The following is a 16,607-nucleotide window of genomic DNA, read 5'->3' on the forward strand; positions in this document are numbered from 1 at the left end:
TGCTGGCGAGCCTGTGTGCTGGCAGGTGCTGTTTCCCTGGAGCGAGATTGCACTTTCTCCCCCAGGTTGAAGAGGAATGAGTCATCCTCCTCCGTCCAGAATTACTTCCATCTGGATTCTCTTCAGAAGAAGCTGAAGGACCTCGAAGAGGAGAACGTTGTACTTCGATCGGAGGTCAAGTGCACTCCCTGCCCTTGTTCCATCTGGAGGGTGGTGGCTCCTTTGCCTTATCTGGCAGGAGGAGCCGTGCTTACAGCGCCGTTCTCAAGGGTGACCGTCTGTGGGAGAGCCACCTGAGCTCTGCTCACAGCGGCACCTGGGGCCCAGCCAGCGTGCCTCCTCTGTGAGCTGGGCATTGGCTTCCGGGGAGCACATACCCGTCCGAGGGGCTGAGGACTCGGGGATTCTCCGTGTGGCTGGGCAAGAGTGGCGAGCCTTTCCTCCTTCAGTTAGGGCAGGGCTCTGTTGGCTTTTGAGGCTTCCTGACTAGTTAGTCGCTGTGCCAGGCACTTTGCCTGTGTTGTGTTTTTGTTTTTCGTTTTTTTTTCAAATTTCACAGCAAGGCTGGAAGTTGGTTAATTTGCTTCTCATTTACAGCGAGAAAGCTGGGACCCAGGCTCCTAGGTGTTTGATTTGCCAACGTGGCACAAGTTAGGGAATGACAAAGGCGGGATTTGCAAGGCTCTGTGACTCTGAACCTGTTACTTCCCTTCACCCATGGCCCCTATCTGGAAACACTGAGGCATGCAAGTTTAGTACTTTTTGTCTTAATTATCAGTGAGTTTATGCTCTCCAGCCAGAGGTATGCTTTGTCAAGTTTGGGCTGCATGCCCACCTGAGTTGGCCCAGGGTTCCCTGAAACCCCTACAATACAGCAGACCACCTTGAACTTGCCCACACATTGGAAAGAGCCTCATGTCTGGGCTTATCTTCTAGTCCTCATTGACTAGTGGGAAACACAAACCCAGAGCGACCAAGAGGGTTGTGCAAGCTTTCTGTTTCTGTGCCAGCCAGTGGCCAAGCCAAGACTACCGACCAGAGCTTTCCATCCCAGTGCCTGCCCCAGGTAAATGCTCCAATCCCAGCTACAAATTCCACCTCAGTTTTCGGGAGTGTTGTCTCCCTGGGGCCAGGGCCCGAGGACTCAGAGATACCTGCTCTCCACCTGGGATAGTTTCTTCAGACCTTTGGATCTCTATTTTCTCACCTTGTCAGCTGGGAGCATGGCTATCCAGAGTCCTGGGATAGCTCTTGGGTCTCTGAATTTTAATGCTTTTGTATCGTACCTTGTTTTTACTAAGCCAAATACAGTAGATCTAACTCCCCAACTTAGATCTCATAGGACAGTGCCTTGCATAAAGCAGGTACATGATAAGTGTTAGCCATTCTTGTGGTCATCTGTAGATGGTAGGCAGAGCTGAGTCCTAGACACTGTTGGGGTCCAAAGGGGTCCCTGTCTATGAACCGGGACAGATGCAAATGAATAGACACCAGGGGTGGCGCTTTGTAGAGTGCACATCGCTTTGTGTAGCGCCCCTCTGGTGGTACGCCTTTTTCAGCTCTTCAGCTTTGAGGATCCGCGATTCCTTAACTAAGCAGGGCATTCTGATGGACTTTCTGTATTGGAGGGTGTCCTGGATGGCAGGTGGGGAGAGGGTGAAGGGCAGCTTCCCAGACCTGGGTTAGTCCTTGCTCCGTGCCCCAGCCTTGCCCACCCCACCGGTCCAGGTGTGAATGTGGGGCCTCTGACCTGAGCCTTGTCCACAGGCCTGCCAGCTGAAGACGGAGACCATCACCTACGAAGAGAAGGAACAGCAGCTGGTCAACGACTGCGTGAAGGAGCTGAGTATGGCCTGGTTCTCTTGCTCCATCCCTACCCGCTCTTTTTACTTTCTGCAGCTGCCATCATTGTGATGAGACACCCACCCCTACCCCCCGATCTTGTGTGGGGCACCGCTCACTCTGATGCATGAGAAATTGGGTGCTAGGTTATTAGCCATACGCTGTCCTAATTTCTCACTTGAGACGGATGTTTAATTTTGATTCCGGCTTTCTACTGTAATACTGGAGTTATGTGAAGTCTAAGTTAAGCCCAGTTACAGAGTTCCCCTGTCGATATGCAAACACTAATCAATTATGGTTTCTCATAATTGATGTGTGCAAGGTGAGGCCAGAGTTCTCCGCTTTGCAAACAAGTACTTTCCGCACCCTCTCCATCGTAAGTTTACAAGTTAAGACAAAAGGGCAAACAGTATTTTGAATTTCAGCAAAACGCTCAATAAATGAAACACACCCTGTGTTCCAGTCTAGTAAAATGAGTTATGACTCTGAATATGGGTTGAAAACATCCAAAGGAATTATATTGTGCGGGCACAGTTCCTTCTAGAATAGGGTGCAGCAGGGGTTCCTGTTAATGATGTGGATCCGTTCATGCATGAATGTGGGGATTCGGGCAGATGCACCTTTGTGTGGTGTGGCATCTCCCAGCTGACCCCCAAAGCCTGCCTGACTTCCTCTGGGAAGGGAGGCAGCTTTGGTCGGCGGGGTTGGGTCCCCACACCAGGCCCCACACCAGACTGAGCCCATATGGGAAAATGGGCACTGTTCCTTCTTCACTGCCCTCTCCACTCATCCCCCTGTCTGGCAAAAAAGATGCTTTTTCTTGTGCACACCACAAAGAAACCATTCTCTCTGGGTCTGACTTCCTCTTGTCATTTCTTGGTTAAAGGGGATGCCAATGTGCAGATTGCCAGTATCTCAGAGGAGCTGGCTAAGAAGACCGAGGATGCTGCCCGCCAGCAAGAGGAGATCACACACCTGCTGTCGCAGATAGTTGACTTGCAGAAGAAGGCAAAAGCTGTAAGGCTTCTGTTTCTCTGGATGCTGCAGATGGCATTTGCCCCCGAAAACCATGCCCTTTGGTTTTATAGTTTAGGAGTTTGTGCTGCCCCTTTGGGGAAAAGGCTTATTAGCAAATTCAATAGAATAAAGCTAGTCGCCCTGAACTGGGGAGGGCATGATATAACCACTTACCTCCTAAAAATAATCTGCACATTAATAGAATTCGTTAAGAAAGGTGCCGCAGTGGAATTTCACTTGTGAATTTTCTAGTCTAGGATTTGTTTTTACATAGAGCACCTGGTGTTCCTATAGCAGAATAATATCCCCTTTAGATTTGAGATGAAGCAGCCGCAAGACATGAACAACAACAAAACAAATACAGTTTAGTTTCCCACGTCAGGCCTTTGCTAGCAGCACGAGGTGAAGTGCGTCTGGGGAGGGACTATGCCTATGGAGATGGGCGTAGGGCGGGCCATACAGAATGAACATGGATGTAGGAAAGGCTGCCTTCAAAATTACAGAAAAGGCGAAATGTTACTCCGGCTTAAAAGTCTCACTGTAGAAATGCGATAGGGTCGGAATAGATCAGGTAATAAGAGGAAACCAGTTAGACGTTTCCAGGTATCTTAAAGGAGAAGCTGATGGGCCTTTGCCCTGTTGCAGTGCGCGGTGGAAAATGAAGAGCTGGTCCAGCACCTGGGGGCTGCTAAGGATGCCCAGCGGCAGCTCACGGCGGAGGTGAGCGGCTCTCCCTGCTTTCCCCAGGCCCATCCCACTTAGGGTGACGGGCCGCGGGTCATGTCCACCTCACTAGCTGCTTTTATTCTGAATTGAAAGCCATTCTTACTGGTAAATTCCTGCTGACGCTGTCACGGCTGGTGAGCACCTGGGGGGCTGGGCCCTGCATAACCCGCTCCTGCTAAATGTCCCATGAGGGCAACGGCATGGAACTCACCACGGGAAGGAGCCCGTTCACAGATGTGGCTAGAAACGATGGTGTGACAATTGGCTCTCCCATTCGTGGAAAGTTGGCTTTTTTAAAAAATATTTGAGTATCATTGGCAGGAGGTTCCATGAGTGTTAGGGGTACAGCGTAGTGATTGGACATCTCTGTACGTCATGCCATGCTTACTACACTGTCGCCCCATCTGTCACCACACAACCCCGTTACCGTACCGCTGACTCGATTCCCCGCGCTGTGCCGTTCATCCCCATGACTTGGGCATCCTGTAACTGGAAGCCTGGGATCTCGGTTGCACGTTAGAACTTGGGAGGTTTCAGAGGCTAGAAGCACGCCCCAGGTGGAAGTCGAACTGAGCCTTGAGGGCCCTTTGGTGTCGGGCCTGGAGGTGCAGGGCAGTCCCCGTCGTCCCCCCACCCCCACCCCCCTGACCGTGCGTGCCTTTCTGGTGTGTGCAGCTGCGAGAGCTGGAGGACAAGTACGCAGAGTGCATGGAGATGCTTCACGAGGCGCAGGAAGAGCTCAAGAACCTCCGGAACAAGACCATGCCCAACACCGCATCCCGGCGCTACCACTCACTTGGCCTGTTCCCCATGGTGAGCACCCGCCTGCTCTGTGCCCCCGCTCCCCACCCGCCTGCCAGGCCGCAGGGGGGCCCCTGGCAGGGAGGTGGGGTCTGGCGCCGAGACTTGGTGGGTGGGCTTCTTTTCCGCAGCTTAGCTCTAGATCTGCGTCAGGGGCTCGCGTGCCTGAGCGAGGACTAACTCAGTCCTTTTTTTCTCCTCGTGTCCTTAATTGGTAAATTTCGTAAGACCCTCAGATACTTGGAAGATGTTATTCACACATTGTTATTTTTCTAACCTTACTAGAGTATGAGCTATTTTGGCCTCACCGTGCGTTCTAGAATTCTTAAGTTGCCCATACAGTTCTGCTGGTTCTTTCTAGGCTTACTGATCATCCTCTTGGGGGCTTTCAGTGTCTGTAATCTGAAAAAATCTCTCTCTCTAGCTGGAGCGGCATTTCCATTTCTACAAAATGATTTGCCCGCAATTTTACTTCGTAGCTCTGGCCTGGTTTGTTTCATGCTTGGGCTTTAGGGAGACATGGTTGAGAAAGGGATTTTCCAGGTTAGCCCCTCCCTGCTGGGGTTCAGCAACACTAGGCAGGCCTCCTCTGCTGGTCTTTTCCCCGAGTCGTTGGGTGAGCTTCCTCACTGTACCTTCTTCTGTCAGACTAAAGCCCCTCGAAGGTGGGGGCCGTGTCTTATTTGCTCCTTTCCTCCTTCCCTCTGTAATACTCTGCTGTCTGCTCCGTGCTTGTTATGTTTCACAATTGTACATGCTTAGTAGGTACTAGATTTGGATGGGTGGACAGACAGACCGAAGAACAAATGACCAAGAACTTTTATATTCAGGCTCTGTTTCCGTGGTTTGATGAAATACCAAATTCTCTTTGAGGAGACAAGAACTTTTGAGAGAAACACTCCCAATGAGATACAAGTGGATGGCGGCTACAATGTTTGTGACACTCAATCCTTTGGAATTTGGCCTTTCCTTGGGGCTCTTTCCCTTTACACTGTCTGGCCCACTTTTCCTAAATCACAATCTCATTTTATATATAAAAATCAGGCTAGAACTCTCTCTCTCTCTTTCAGCTTGATTGAAACCTAATGAAACCAAAACGAAAGATACATAAACATAGCTTTCCAAGGAGCAGATTGGTGATCCAGTGTGTCCAAGAATCCAAGTAAAGGCAGCAAAGAACATTCGGTACCCCCGATTCCTCCATCGAGAGCCAATGACACTCAGCTCACAGACTGGCCTATGTAGTGATATATGCTCCCTGCCTCAATTTCCCTCCTTCCTGGCTTCCCACCTTGGCACAGTGGCCTCCTAGGGGCACCTTATCTCCCGTGCACTTAGGATGCACTCCACTGCATTCCCCATGCTCAGAGACAGACCTGTTTTAAAACAAAGCCATGACATAGAAAAGTCAAACTGAAAATCTTCATTTGGGCGTCTTCTGCAGAGATTCTCAGCTATTGTATTTGCTGAGATGGAGCTTTTGCTTGCCTTTTCCTGTAGCTGTTGGCACGGCTCACTTTTTGAAGGTGGCTATTTTTAAAGTGCGCGATGTATTAAAGGTATTTGCGGCACTGAGTGGTGCTGTGCGCGTTTCTGGAGCAGAACGCCCTAATCTGAGTCAAACGGTGGGTAGCAGTTTCTGCCTGAGGAGTACGTTGCCAGCTCTCTTGTCTGTGGCAGGAGCTCCTAATCGGGGATCCCCAGACAGGACTCAGGGGGCCCGTGAACTTGAGGGAGGGTCACGTCTTTTATCTTAGTCCCTAATTGTATACAGTGCTTCCTGCTCATATGAAGGTGGGCAACAAGCCACAGCGATATTAGCCACCCCGGTGACTTGGTCACCAGTTGAGATCACAGCTGCTCTCCGTTGTAAGATGTCTCCAAATCCCATTTGTGCTAAGGCCCACTTCAAGGTGGCAGTCATTACCAGGCCTGAAGCCAGATCCTGTGTGTTAACGTATCACGATTGTTGTTATTAATAGTCTAGTGACTAGTTCAATATATTGGGCTTCCTTTTTGTCCTAATTATTTTGTTCACTTAAAGATACTATTCTGAGAAGGGGTCCGTGGCTTCCCCAGACTGCTAGGGGGCTCAGGGCCAAGAAAAAGTCACAGAGCCGGCTTGCTATCTCCTCCAGGCACGACCTTGAAGTTAGTAGTTTGGTATGTCATCTCTCCTAAGTTGTATGAAGGTTCTTTCCTCGTGCAGAACTCTGAATGTAAACTATATGGTGAATTACAGTAGTAAGAAGTAAAGTGGTGGGGCGCCTGGGTGGCTCAGTCAGTTAAGTGTCTGCCTTCGGCTCAGGTCATGATCCCAGGGTCCTGGGATTGATCCCCGCATCAGACTCCCTGCTCAGCGGGGAGCCTGCTTCTCCCTCTCCCTCTGCCCCTCCCCCTGCTTGTGCTGTCTCGCTATCTCAGTTTCTCTCTCTCTCTCTCAAATAAATAAAGTCTTAAAAAAGAAAGAAAGAAAAGTGAACTGACTTTAAAAAAGCTCACTCAGGGAAGCCCTTCACAACATGGGTTATGTTGAATGACAATCTGTACATAATAATTACTAAATAAAATTGCATATTTATAAATAATAGTTGAAAACAAGCACATTAACCCCTTTATGGACCCAGCTTCTTGCTACCTCCTGTCAAGTCTCCCCACTTGGTTCCAGTTTCTAGCCTGGAGCGTCGATCCCTGACTGTGGGGCTGTGGAGATGGGCGCTCTGGAGTTCCCATGCTCTGTCTGCTGGGAATCCATTGGCCACAAGTGGCTATGTGAATTTAAATCTGTTAAAATTAGTACAGCGAATTCGGGTCCTCAGTCATACTGGCCATGTTTCAGGTGCCTGATAGCCACCTGCGGCCTGTGGCTCCCACAGTGGACAGTGCAGAAAGAACATTTCTGATCATTGCAGGGAGTCTTCAGTTAGCACAGCAAGTCCTTCCCTTCAGGCTGTCCTGGGGGTGTCCTCCTCTGAGGCCCCAGCAGGTGCTTTTCTGCACACGCCTGGTCCTCCTGTTGGCACCGACCTGTCCAGTGTATGGGATTGCTTGTTAGGCTCTACCTCAGAGGGTGAGGAGTGGTGGGCCGTTCGGGGAGGAGGGAGAGCTCATCAGGGGGTCTTTATCGGTGAGTCTCAGCTGGGGGCCTGGCCATCCGGGAAGGGAGAAGTCAGCCATGACCAGCCTTGCCCTGACCCGCAAAATCCACGACCTAGCTAGAGAAAGATCTAAGTGAACTAACTGTTCAGGGAACTCGCAGGGACTTCATGTGTTTGGTGTCTTTCTTCAGGGAGGAATGAAGGATTAGTAGTGGAAACGAGGTATGAGCTGGTCATTAAAGGTGGGCGGGCGATGGGTCGTTAGTGGGGAGAGGAGCTCTCCTTGCAGGGGAAGCGGGCGGCACCAGAGCAGAGGCTCAGATGACAGTGCTCACAACTCGGGTCCCCTCCTCCACAAATTCCCCGCGTCTCCTCTCTCCTTGTGGGCAGAGTCACAGCTCCGTGGTGTGGCCAAGGGAACGTGGGGTTTGCTCTCAGACCCTCGGCTGCAGGGGAGTGTCAGGGCTGTACACTCAGTGCCCACTGGGGACTGCTCCAGAACCCGCCATGGGGATTGCTCGGTCAGGGGTTCCCCCAGTGATGAATGCTGGAAGCCTAGTGGCATGGGTAGTTTGCAGGCTCTGAGGCCTCAGTTGATGCTCTTATGGCTAGCCAGCCATGAGCCTCTTCTAGAGACTTGAATTGCTGCTCACTCAGTGTGTTTTCTGGCTTTTCTCAGGACTCCTTGGCAGCGGAGATTGAGGGAACGATGCGCAAGGAGCTGCAGTTGGAAGAACCTGAGTCTCCAGATATCGCGTACGGCCTGGTTCTAAGCTTCCCAGAGACTGCTCATGCCCTGTGGTCATCAAAACTAGCAGTGTTTGGGCTTCAGACACCAACAGTGATCTTATCTCTTAAGGGAGATAAGAGCACACAGCCAATAATATCCCACAGGTCCTCTTCCTGAGTTTTAAAGCTATATTATTAACTTACAGGAAGTTGAGAGGGAGAGCTGTTTCCCATCTCTGTTAATACAGGCCCTGTCTTGATACCACCACTTGGTTTTATCTTTCTTTTCAGTGAAAAACAGGACTTAAAAAATGTTTACTGTCTGTTAGCAAAAGCAAAATAGGATGCAGTAGAAGATACAGAGGGCTCTTCGAGGGGTGCACGCAAGGCTTCTGCTTCCTTTCTGGATACGTTTATGGATATTGGCCTCTACCAACTCTCTTCCTAACATGAGACCTTGCACTAGGCCTGCCCCGAGTTGTTTCTAAGGAACATGTGGATCCGATTTCATTGTGTATTTTCTGTACCCAAAGCCCACAGCCAGAACTGAAATGGGATCCTGGGAGTGACCAGAGTCCCCGAGCCTCGGTGCGTGTGTGAAGCCCTATGCATCCCAGAAGGACACGGCCGTTAGAGCAACGTGCCTACCTTTGTCTCCTGAAAAAGGAACAAATGAGGGGACGCCTGGGTGGCTCAGTTGGTTAAGCATCTGACTCTTGATTTCAGCTCAGGTCATGATCTAAGGGTCGTGAGATCGAGCCCCGTGTTGGGCTCTGCACTGGGCACGGAGCCTGCTTGGGATTCTCTCTCTCTCTCTCCCTCTCCCTCTGCCACTACCTCTGCTCATGTGAGCTCCCTCTCTCTCTCTCTGTCTCTCTTCCTCTTAAAAAAAAAAGGGAACAAATGAGCATCAAAGGGAAGTTCCACTCTTAGAAATAGCAATTTTTGAAAGATTCCTGCGGTATTTATCATCTCATTACAGAAGTGTGAGATTTTGTCTTGCTTTTATATATATATATGAACAATCAACAAATACTCATTCTACAGATATTTATGGAGCCCTGTTATGTGCTGAGCAGTGAACACTGCCCTCTTGGACTTTGCATTCTAGTGACCATGATGAAAGAGGAAAAGTAGCCGGGAGACAAAAGCCTACTTAAGTATTTGTATTTGTGGGTCAAGCCTGAGGGAGAGAAAAGCAGTATCATCTTGCTAGCTTCACCTGTAGGACACAACCATGAATTAGGGCCCGGAATTCAGTGGGCATTGAGCCTCTTGAGTTTCAGCCAACACATGGAAGACAGGGGATGGCAGGTTGCCTGGGGGCTCGTGTGGGCCAGCAGCCTTTTGGCTCCTTGGATGGTAGTTTCTGGAGGGCTAAACTCCACAGTCATTCCTGCATTTGTTTATTCATGGATGTTGTGCATTCCCTCCCCCCCTCCCCCCAGTCACCAGAAGCGAGTCTTTGAGACGGTGAGAAACATCAACCAGGTCGTCAAGCAGAGGTCTCTGACCCCGTCCCCCATGAACATCCCTGGCTCCAACCAGTCCTCAGCTGTGAACTCCCTCCTGTCCAGCTGCGTCAGCACCCCCCGGTCCAGCTTCTACGGCAGTGACGTTGGCAATGTCGTCCTGGACAACAAGACCAACAGCATCATCCTGGAAGCAGAGTCAGCTGACCTGGGGTGAGCCAGCCGGGAGTTTGTAATCTTTGGGTTTGGGAGACAGGTAGTGTGGATCGAGGATAGGTTCAGCCATCAGAAGAGGGGAGCTGACAAAGAATCGCCTGAAAAGCATAGACCTTTCGGTTCTGTCATCTGTTTTGCTAGCCCTCTGAGTTTACGCTCACTCTTGATTCTGCTATTTCCACCAGTGTAAGGAGGTATGATAGGAATTCTTCTTTTCTGTCAGAATGCTGAAGGGGAGGATGAATGAGTATTTTTTCTGTTAATCTTCACTGTTGGGCTACAGAATAGACATTCTGTAGCTTGGGTGTTTGAAAGGCTGAGGAGGACTCAGGCTCTGTCTTGTGACCAGAATCTAGTTTGTGGCCGAAGGTGGGGCGCAGGGCCCCCTGCAGGTGCACATCACACCTCCTGTCCCTGGGGTGGGGCCTCCTCAGCGGGGGGCAGTCCCTCTTTGTCCTGAAGCCCTCCACACATGCATACACACACGCATGACATCAGCTGTGTTGTACAGCTTTTTTCTGTGACAATGAAATTGGTTCTTCTGACCGACTGGGTCAGAGGGGAAACGGCTTGATCAGAACAGCTCTTTCAATTCAAGAGGAAAGAGAAATGCCTCTTGAACCAGTGGCCCTTCTGGTAACTAGGACCTGCAGCCTGAAGAAGTCATCTTCCTGAGGGCTCAGGAGGGAAATGTTGCCAGGGATGGAATTTTTTACATAGTATGTGCCAATTTTCTTTGCACCTTTGTGCTCTCCCCGCTACCCGGCGCAACACCCAGCAGAGGAACTAGTTCTCCCGGGCAGGCATTTACCTCCCCATTTTTGTCTAAATTTCCGCTGCTTGCCTTGTTGGCTTCCCTAGCAAAAATCCTGCGGCCACCAGGAAACCTGTCCACCCCCGGCCACCTAGAGCAGTAAGTCCTCCCTCGCACCGTGCACCCTGCATGGCGCCCGCTGCGGGGTGCTCCACGCTCAGCCCCGTCTCCCCACTCGCAGGAACGCCGAGCGGAGCAAGAAGCCCGGGACGCCGGGCACCCCGGGCTCCCACGACCTGGAGACGGCGCTGCGGCGGCTGTCCCTCCGCCGGGAGAACTACCTGTCGGAGCGGAGGTTCTTCGAGGAGGAGCAGGAGCGGAAGCTCAGGGAGCTGGCGGAGAAGGGCGAGCTGCTCAGCGGCTCCCTCACGCCCACGGAGAGCATCATGTCCCTCGGCACCCACTCGCGCTTCTCCGAGTTCACCGGCTTCTCGGGCATGTCCTTCAGCAGCCGCTCCTACCTGCCCGAGAAACTCCAGATCGTGAAGCCGCTGGAAGGTGATCCCCGGGGGCCTCGGCCCCTCTCGGCCCTCCTCGGCGACCGCCTGTGGTCGCTGATCCACCACCAGCAAGCGGGCAGCCTCTGTCACGCCTACTCCTTTTTCTTCCGAGACAGCCTCCCGCGCTGCTGGTTTGAGTTCCTCTGACGGTGGCGCCCAGCCTGGGCTTCCGTCTCCCCGGGCAGGTGTGGGAGTGTGCACGCAGGCCGACTCTCACCTCGGCCGGCCAGGCCAAAGGAAAGGAACGAGCGCCTTCACGCCAGTTTCCTAGTTCTCTTTCTCGTGCATCTAGAACCTTAGAAGTCAGCATCTTTTTGAGAGGCAGAGGCTACCGTACTAGAAGGTTAATTAGGTCATGCCTGGGGTCTGAGAAGCACAGGGAATTATTGCTGTCACCTCTCAGAAACGTTGGTGTCAGGGAGGGGTGCAGAGCACATGCTAGAAGTTGTTTTTTTCAGGAACTACCTGAAAGTGATCTGCAGTTCGTGGGCTCACATGTTTTGCTTCGATCTTCCAGTAAAGAGAGTGCGGCTTTCTTCCAGTGCCCTGGGTTCTGAGCAAGATGCCTAGACCTCTACAGTCTGAGGGCCGGGAAGGGGGTGGTTGCGGAGGCGAGTGAGTTCTGTACCTCCTCAAGCCTGCCTTTCCCAGGGGCAATTTACTTTTTAGTGCCAGGGACACCCAAGATCGTTAAACTCCTGGAAAAAAGTCTTTTCTTTTTTTGCTTTTTCTTCCAGGCATTATAAAATGTCTTCCTTTTATTTACCCACTTACCTTGTCAAGGGCCGCCGAGTGTTTGTATTTTTCACTTTTGACTCCTTTAGTTTGGAAACCCATGTGAGTTTGAGAAGGTATTTTAGAATTCTGTATTACATTTCTGGTGCAAAGTAAAATCAGAATTTCTGTAAGGCTGTATTTCCCATGTTAGACCTATATTCTTAAGGAGTCATTTTAGACATATATTCTTAGTTACTCGTTCCCGCAATTTAATACCACAAATACACTGTTGATGTGCTATAGCTTTGCTCTCTGCCTAAAAAGAGTAGGATTCTTTTTACCCCAGAAGAACCTGTTTTCAACCCTTTGGGGGCAATATTATCCCTGTTGAGAATGTGTGGTGTAAAATGAGGATGTGCTTGTTAAAGACCCAAGACATGCTGGGTCCTGTAGTCTCCAGAGGAAGGAAGAGGGTGGGCTGACGTTCTTTCTTCATGATTATTTTTTAATTGTATAATTTAGGCCCTTATTAGATTTCAGAAAAGGGATGGCTCGTTCTTTTTTTAATTGTTTATTCAGTTGTGAGCTTGGTGATTGTTTCCTGATCCATAATTATGTCTGTTTTTCTTTCAATAAAATCTTCCATTTCTGCAATTTTACTTTCTGCCTTTCTTTTCTTTTTTTCTCCTTTGTCTCTTAAAGTTCATTGGAATTTATCATCTCTATTTCGTCTGATTTCTGTATTTGACTTTATGTTTCATTAGATCATCTAAGAATATGTCTTTGGATTCATTTTCCAAGCATATTACAGGAAGAGATTTTTAAAAATCTATTTCAACCAATTCATCTTTTTTCTTTTAATCTTATGACTTAGCAATATTTTTTGTGTTAATAGACTAAGAGGAAATCCCATGAGATTTGCTAGATCAGTTTCATCTAAAGTATCCTGCTCAGCGGGAAGCTAAATCACCACCATTAAGAAGTCATGTCATATCACTATGGACTGTGATGCATCCTCATGATAGAGATCCCTCTCCTCCATTTTGTAGTTCTCTGACTTCTCAGCTATTTCAAATACAACCAATATTTACTTTCTTCCTTACCGCCACAATTTTTTTGTTTATTACTTTGTTTAATCTGACAAGATGAAGTGCTGACACAGAAGTCTGCCTGACACTGGATTCAGTGCAGCTCAAACTGTGGCAGTAGATAAGTTACCCTTTTGAGCCCCGTTTCCCTTACTTGTGAAGTAAGGCTTACACCTGCCACACAAAATTGTGAGGAGTAAATGTGATTATGCCTGGTACCTAATAGGTGCTAATTAAAACTTAGGTTCCCCACACTTGCCCTGTTCTAGCAGCTCAAGTCTAAAGGGTGGCCTTACCAGTGTTGAGAACCCGAACCAGCATTGTGCTGGGGCCATGTTCTTATATCATTCTTTTCCATTGGCCCCCTCAGAAGCTAATAGGATTCCCTTGATCTTCAGTGGCTCAGGTAAATGTACCTGGGGTGAGGTTTCTGGAGAGTGTTGGCTGGGATCATAGCAGGTAGCCAATCTGGGTCTTCATCTGTGTCTCCCTTACCTATTTAATGCATCTTGGTATCTGTTTATTGGTGTCAGCCAAAATAGCTGGGCTAGGTGTTTAAGAAGATTAGCACTCTTGTCTCTTCATCTTACCTTAGGAGTTTTAAGCAGGCCAAAAGCAAACAAAACTTTTCAGACTAGAAGAGAGATGAATCCGGTAATATCCGCCCCCCCCATGATTAATTAAAACCAAAATGGTATTTCCCAATAAATAAGTTCATATGTAATTAGGGGAAAGCATATACTTCTCAGCTAAGCTAGACATTGTCCAGCAGGTTAGTTCTAAACTTTTAAGCCCCGGATACTCCTCTGACATAAATGGATTTGGTTTTCTTCTCCTCTGATGAAATCACAGCTTTTAGTTAGAACAGTGAGATGTGGAAGGAAAGCAGACAGGGAAAGGCGTGGTGACCATAATTGTGTTCCCTTCTGTCCATGCCCTTGTTTCATAGAGCTTCATCTTGGTGCCAACTAGGAACGCAAAGCTTCCTCTTTCCCTGACCCCAGCCTCGTCCTCGAGTAGGGGGGAGGCAGGGGCTGGTAATGGGAGGTGGCTCATAGTGCAGTGATTCTCTCCTTCTGTGCTTGACAAATAAAGGAAGCCAGGCTGGGGCGGGGGGCTGGGGGGTGGCAGGGTGTGGAGATGGGAAAGAGGCAGCCAAGGCTGAATAAGATGCTGTTCATATTTAATTTTTGATCTGTGCTCCATTTTGTTTTGTTGTTTTTTTTTTTAAGATTTTATTTATTTATTTGAGAGAGAGAATGAGAGAGAGAGCACATGAGAGGGGGGAGGGTCAGAGGGAGAAGCAGACTCCCTGCCGAGCAGGGAGCCCGATGCGGGACTCGATCCAGGGACTCCAGGATCATGACCTGAGCCGAAGGCAGTCGCTTAACCAACTGAGCCACCCAGGCGCCCTGTGCTCCATTTTGTATCAAAGACAGAACCTTAGGCAGCCAGGAGATCAGTAGGATTCCTACGTGGCAGCCCAGGCAGTGGCAGGGGGAGGGAGTGAGTTGCGGGCTGTTTTGCTCGGGTGCTGGACCCGGGGAAACCCTCCTGGGGCCTTCGAACCAGTTGGGAACAGAAATGGTCTGAGCCCCACAGCCTGATATAACTCAGTAACAGGGCTGTGGGGGCTTTCACCAATAGTCACTTTTGCAGGACGGAAGACTGCAAAGGTATGAGATTGTAAAAGCCAGTCGGGTGTGTTATTGACCTGATTTCTGAGACAAACACCCAGGAGGGCCCCTCACTGCTGGCCCAGAGAAGGTGTATTTTGTTAAGAGGTTGGACACTGGAGCCAGCGTGGGTTTGAATCCCAGATTAGCCATTTGCCAGCCATGCAACCTCTGGCAAGTTACCTGACCTTCCTGTGCTCAGTTTCCTCATCTGTAAAATGAGGACAACAGGGTTATCATGATGATTGAGTGACTAAGTGTAGGCCTCTTAGAGGGGTGCCTGACACCTGGTTAATGCTCAGTAAAGGTTGGCTGTTCCTACGTGAGTAAGAGATGCCCAAGGCGGGGGTAAAAATCCAAGTACCATGCATCTTTCAGCATAATCTCTCCATTGTAATCTTGGCTCTGCGTATTCAGGGAGGGCAGATAACCCCATGTACTTCTATAGCACCTTGAACTCCAAACAGCAAACCCCCTGTAGCCTCGTTTCTCTGTGGAGCCCATGCCCGGGGTGGGGAGAGATGAGGGCAGTCTGCTGAACAGAGGGAGGATGGAGGCCCACGGGACTGGTGTCCGGGCCCAGACCTCCAGCCTCCCTGACTTCTTTCCCAGGGCACGGTAAACACCTCAGCGCCCTTCAGAAGGGTGAGGACCTCTGGCACTTCCGGACATGGTTCTTCACTTCCCAGTGTCTGTCAACTTTCCCTTTCCTCCCCTTCCAAAAGTAGAGGTGACGTGGCCACACCCACGTAGGGATTTGTCATCATCCTCGTAAGACCAGCATGTGCGTCCCAAGCTGGATGTCACGGTGCCTTGTTAAGTCTTCTCCCCAGTGCAGTATTTTTGCCAGGAATGTGCCTGGGCATCCAGTGAACACACGAACAGGGGGCTCATTATGGATCATGAATGGGGGTCTCCAGGGGTGGCTGAGAAATCCCATCGGCCACAGCGTGTGTGCCTCCTGGCTGGCCTTGAGCGGCCACCTAGAACTTTTACTGCCCACCATCGATGCTTCTCACTTCGTGTGGGTTCCCGGCTGGAACACTGAGGCTTGTTTACAGGCCTGCGGACTTTGTGGGGGCAGGCGGTGTGAACTCACTCAAGGAGCCTGGCCTTCAGCACGCTGCCACTACTCAGGGACTTGGGAAAACTGTCTAACTTCAGTGACCCTCAGTCCCCTCATTGGGTGCTTCTGAGCTAGGAGTTGATGTAACATAAGCTGCTGTACAGGCCCGTTCGATACAGGGTAGCTTAAAAAAAAAAGATGCTGTGGCACCCTGGCCCCAGGATCCCATGAGCTGGCCTGAGCATGTCTGCCGAGCCCTGGCCGGTTGTGCACGCTGCCGCTTGACGTGAGCTCCTCCGGTTCTCCAGAGATCCGAGAACAGAGGACCACAGCTCTAGGTCAGGGTTTCTCAGTCTCAGCCCTGCTGACGCCTGGGGCCGGATCATTCCGTGGTGAGGGGGCTGCCCTGGGCATCGTGGGGCTCAGCACCCCTGACTCTGCCCACTCGGTGCCGTTAGCACTCCCTCTTTGCCCACAGTGGTGACAACCAAAAATGTCTCCGTTGGTTTACCGAATGTCCCGTGTGGGGCAAGATCATCCCTGGTTGAGACCGCGGCTCAGTGGGCATCTGAGCACCTGGTGGGAGAACAGTATGTGATGCTCTTTTGTTGTATAAACCTCTTTATTACCGTGTTTCTTTTGCATGTAGAGAATTTGCTATTTACATGCAGTAGATTCAGGTGAAGTAGGTTGTACTTGCGCACACTTAAAACTGGGACAGACCTCCAAGTGGGCGTCTGGGGACTTTCCTAATCATGTGTTGGCAGCATGTACAGCGTTTCTCTTTAAAGTGGATGTGAAATTGCCCACTTACAAAATGCCTTCAAGACTCGTTGGCGGAGATT

At 50.2% G+C, this 16,607-nt stretch overlaps 1 protein-coding gene across 15 annotated transcripts in view; it reads left to right on the forward strand.

Annotated features, from left to right (window-relative positions):
- The window catches only part of TRAK1 (trafficking kinesin protein 1), a 113,470-nt gene that overhangs the window by 81,410 nt on the left and 15,453 nt on the right, over positions 1-16,607 (forward strand). For 14 of the 15 annotated variants that reach the window (XM_081825106.1, XM_081825033.1, XM_081825037.1 and 11 more), the window contains 8 exons: positions 66-174; positions 1,768-1,846; positions 2,729-2,859; positions 3,505-3,579; positions 4,261-4,398; positions 8,164-8,240; positions 9,662-9,898; positions 10,897-11,213. In XM_081825106.1, the coding sequence (XP_081681232.1) occupies positions 66-174; positions 1,768-1,846; positions 2,729-2,859; positions 3,505-3,579; positions 4,261-4,398; positions 8,164-8,240; positions 9,662-9,898; positions 10,897-11,213 (1,163 nt within the window). Of the gene's footprint in view, positions 1-65; positions 175-1,767; positions 1,847-2,728; positions 2,860-3,504; positions 3,580-4,260; positions 4,399-8,163; positions 8,241-9,661; positions 9,899-10,896; positions 12,592-16,607 lie in introns of those variants that run through there. The other variant, XM_081825145.1, reaches the window with a different exon arrangement.

Source organism: Leptonychotes weddellii, chromosome 1, assembly GCF_054177405.1.
Source record: "Leptonychotes weddellii isolate Sample4059 chromosome 1, ASM5417740v2, whole genome shotgun sequence".
NCBI classification, from domain to species: domain Eukaryota; kingdom Metazoa; phylum Chordata; class Mammalia; order Carnivora; family Phocidae; genus Leptonychotes; species Leptonychotes weddellii.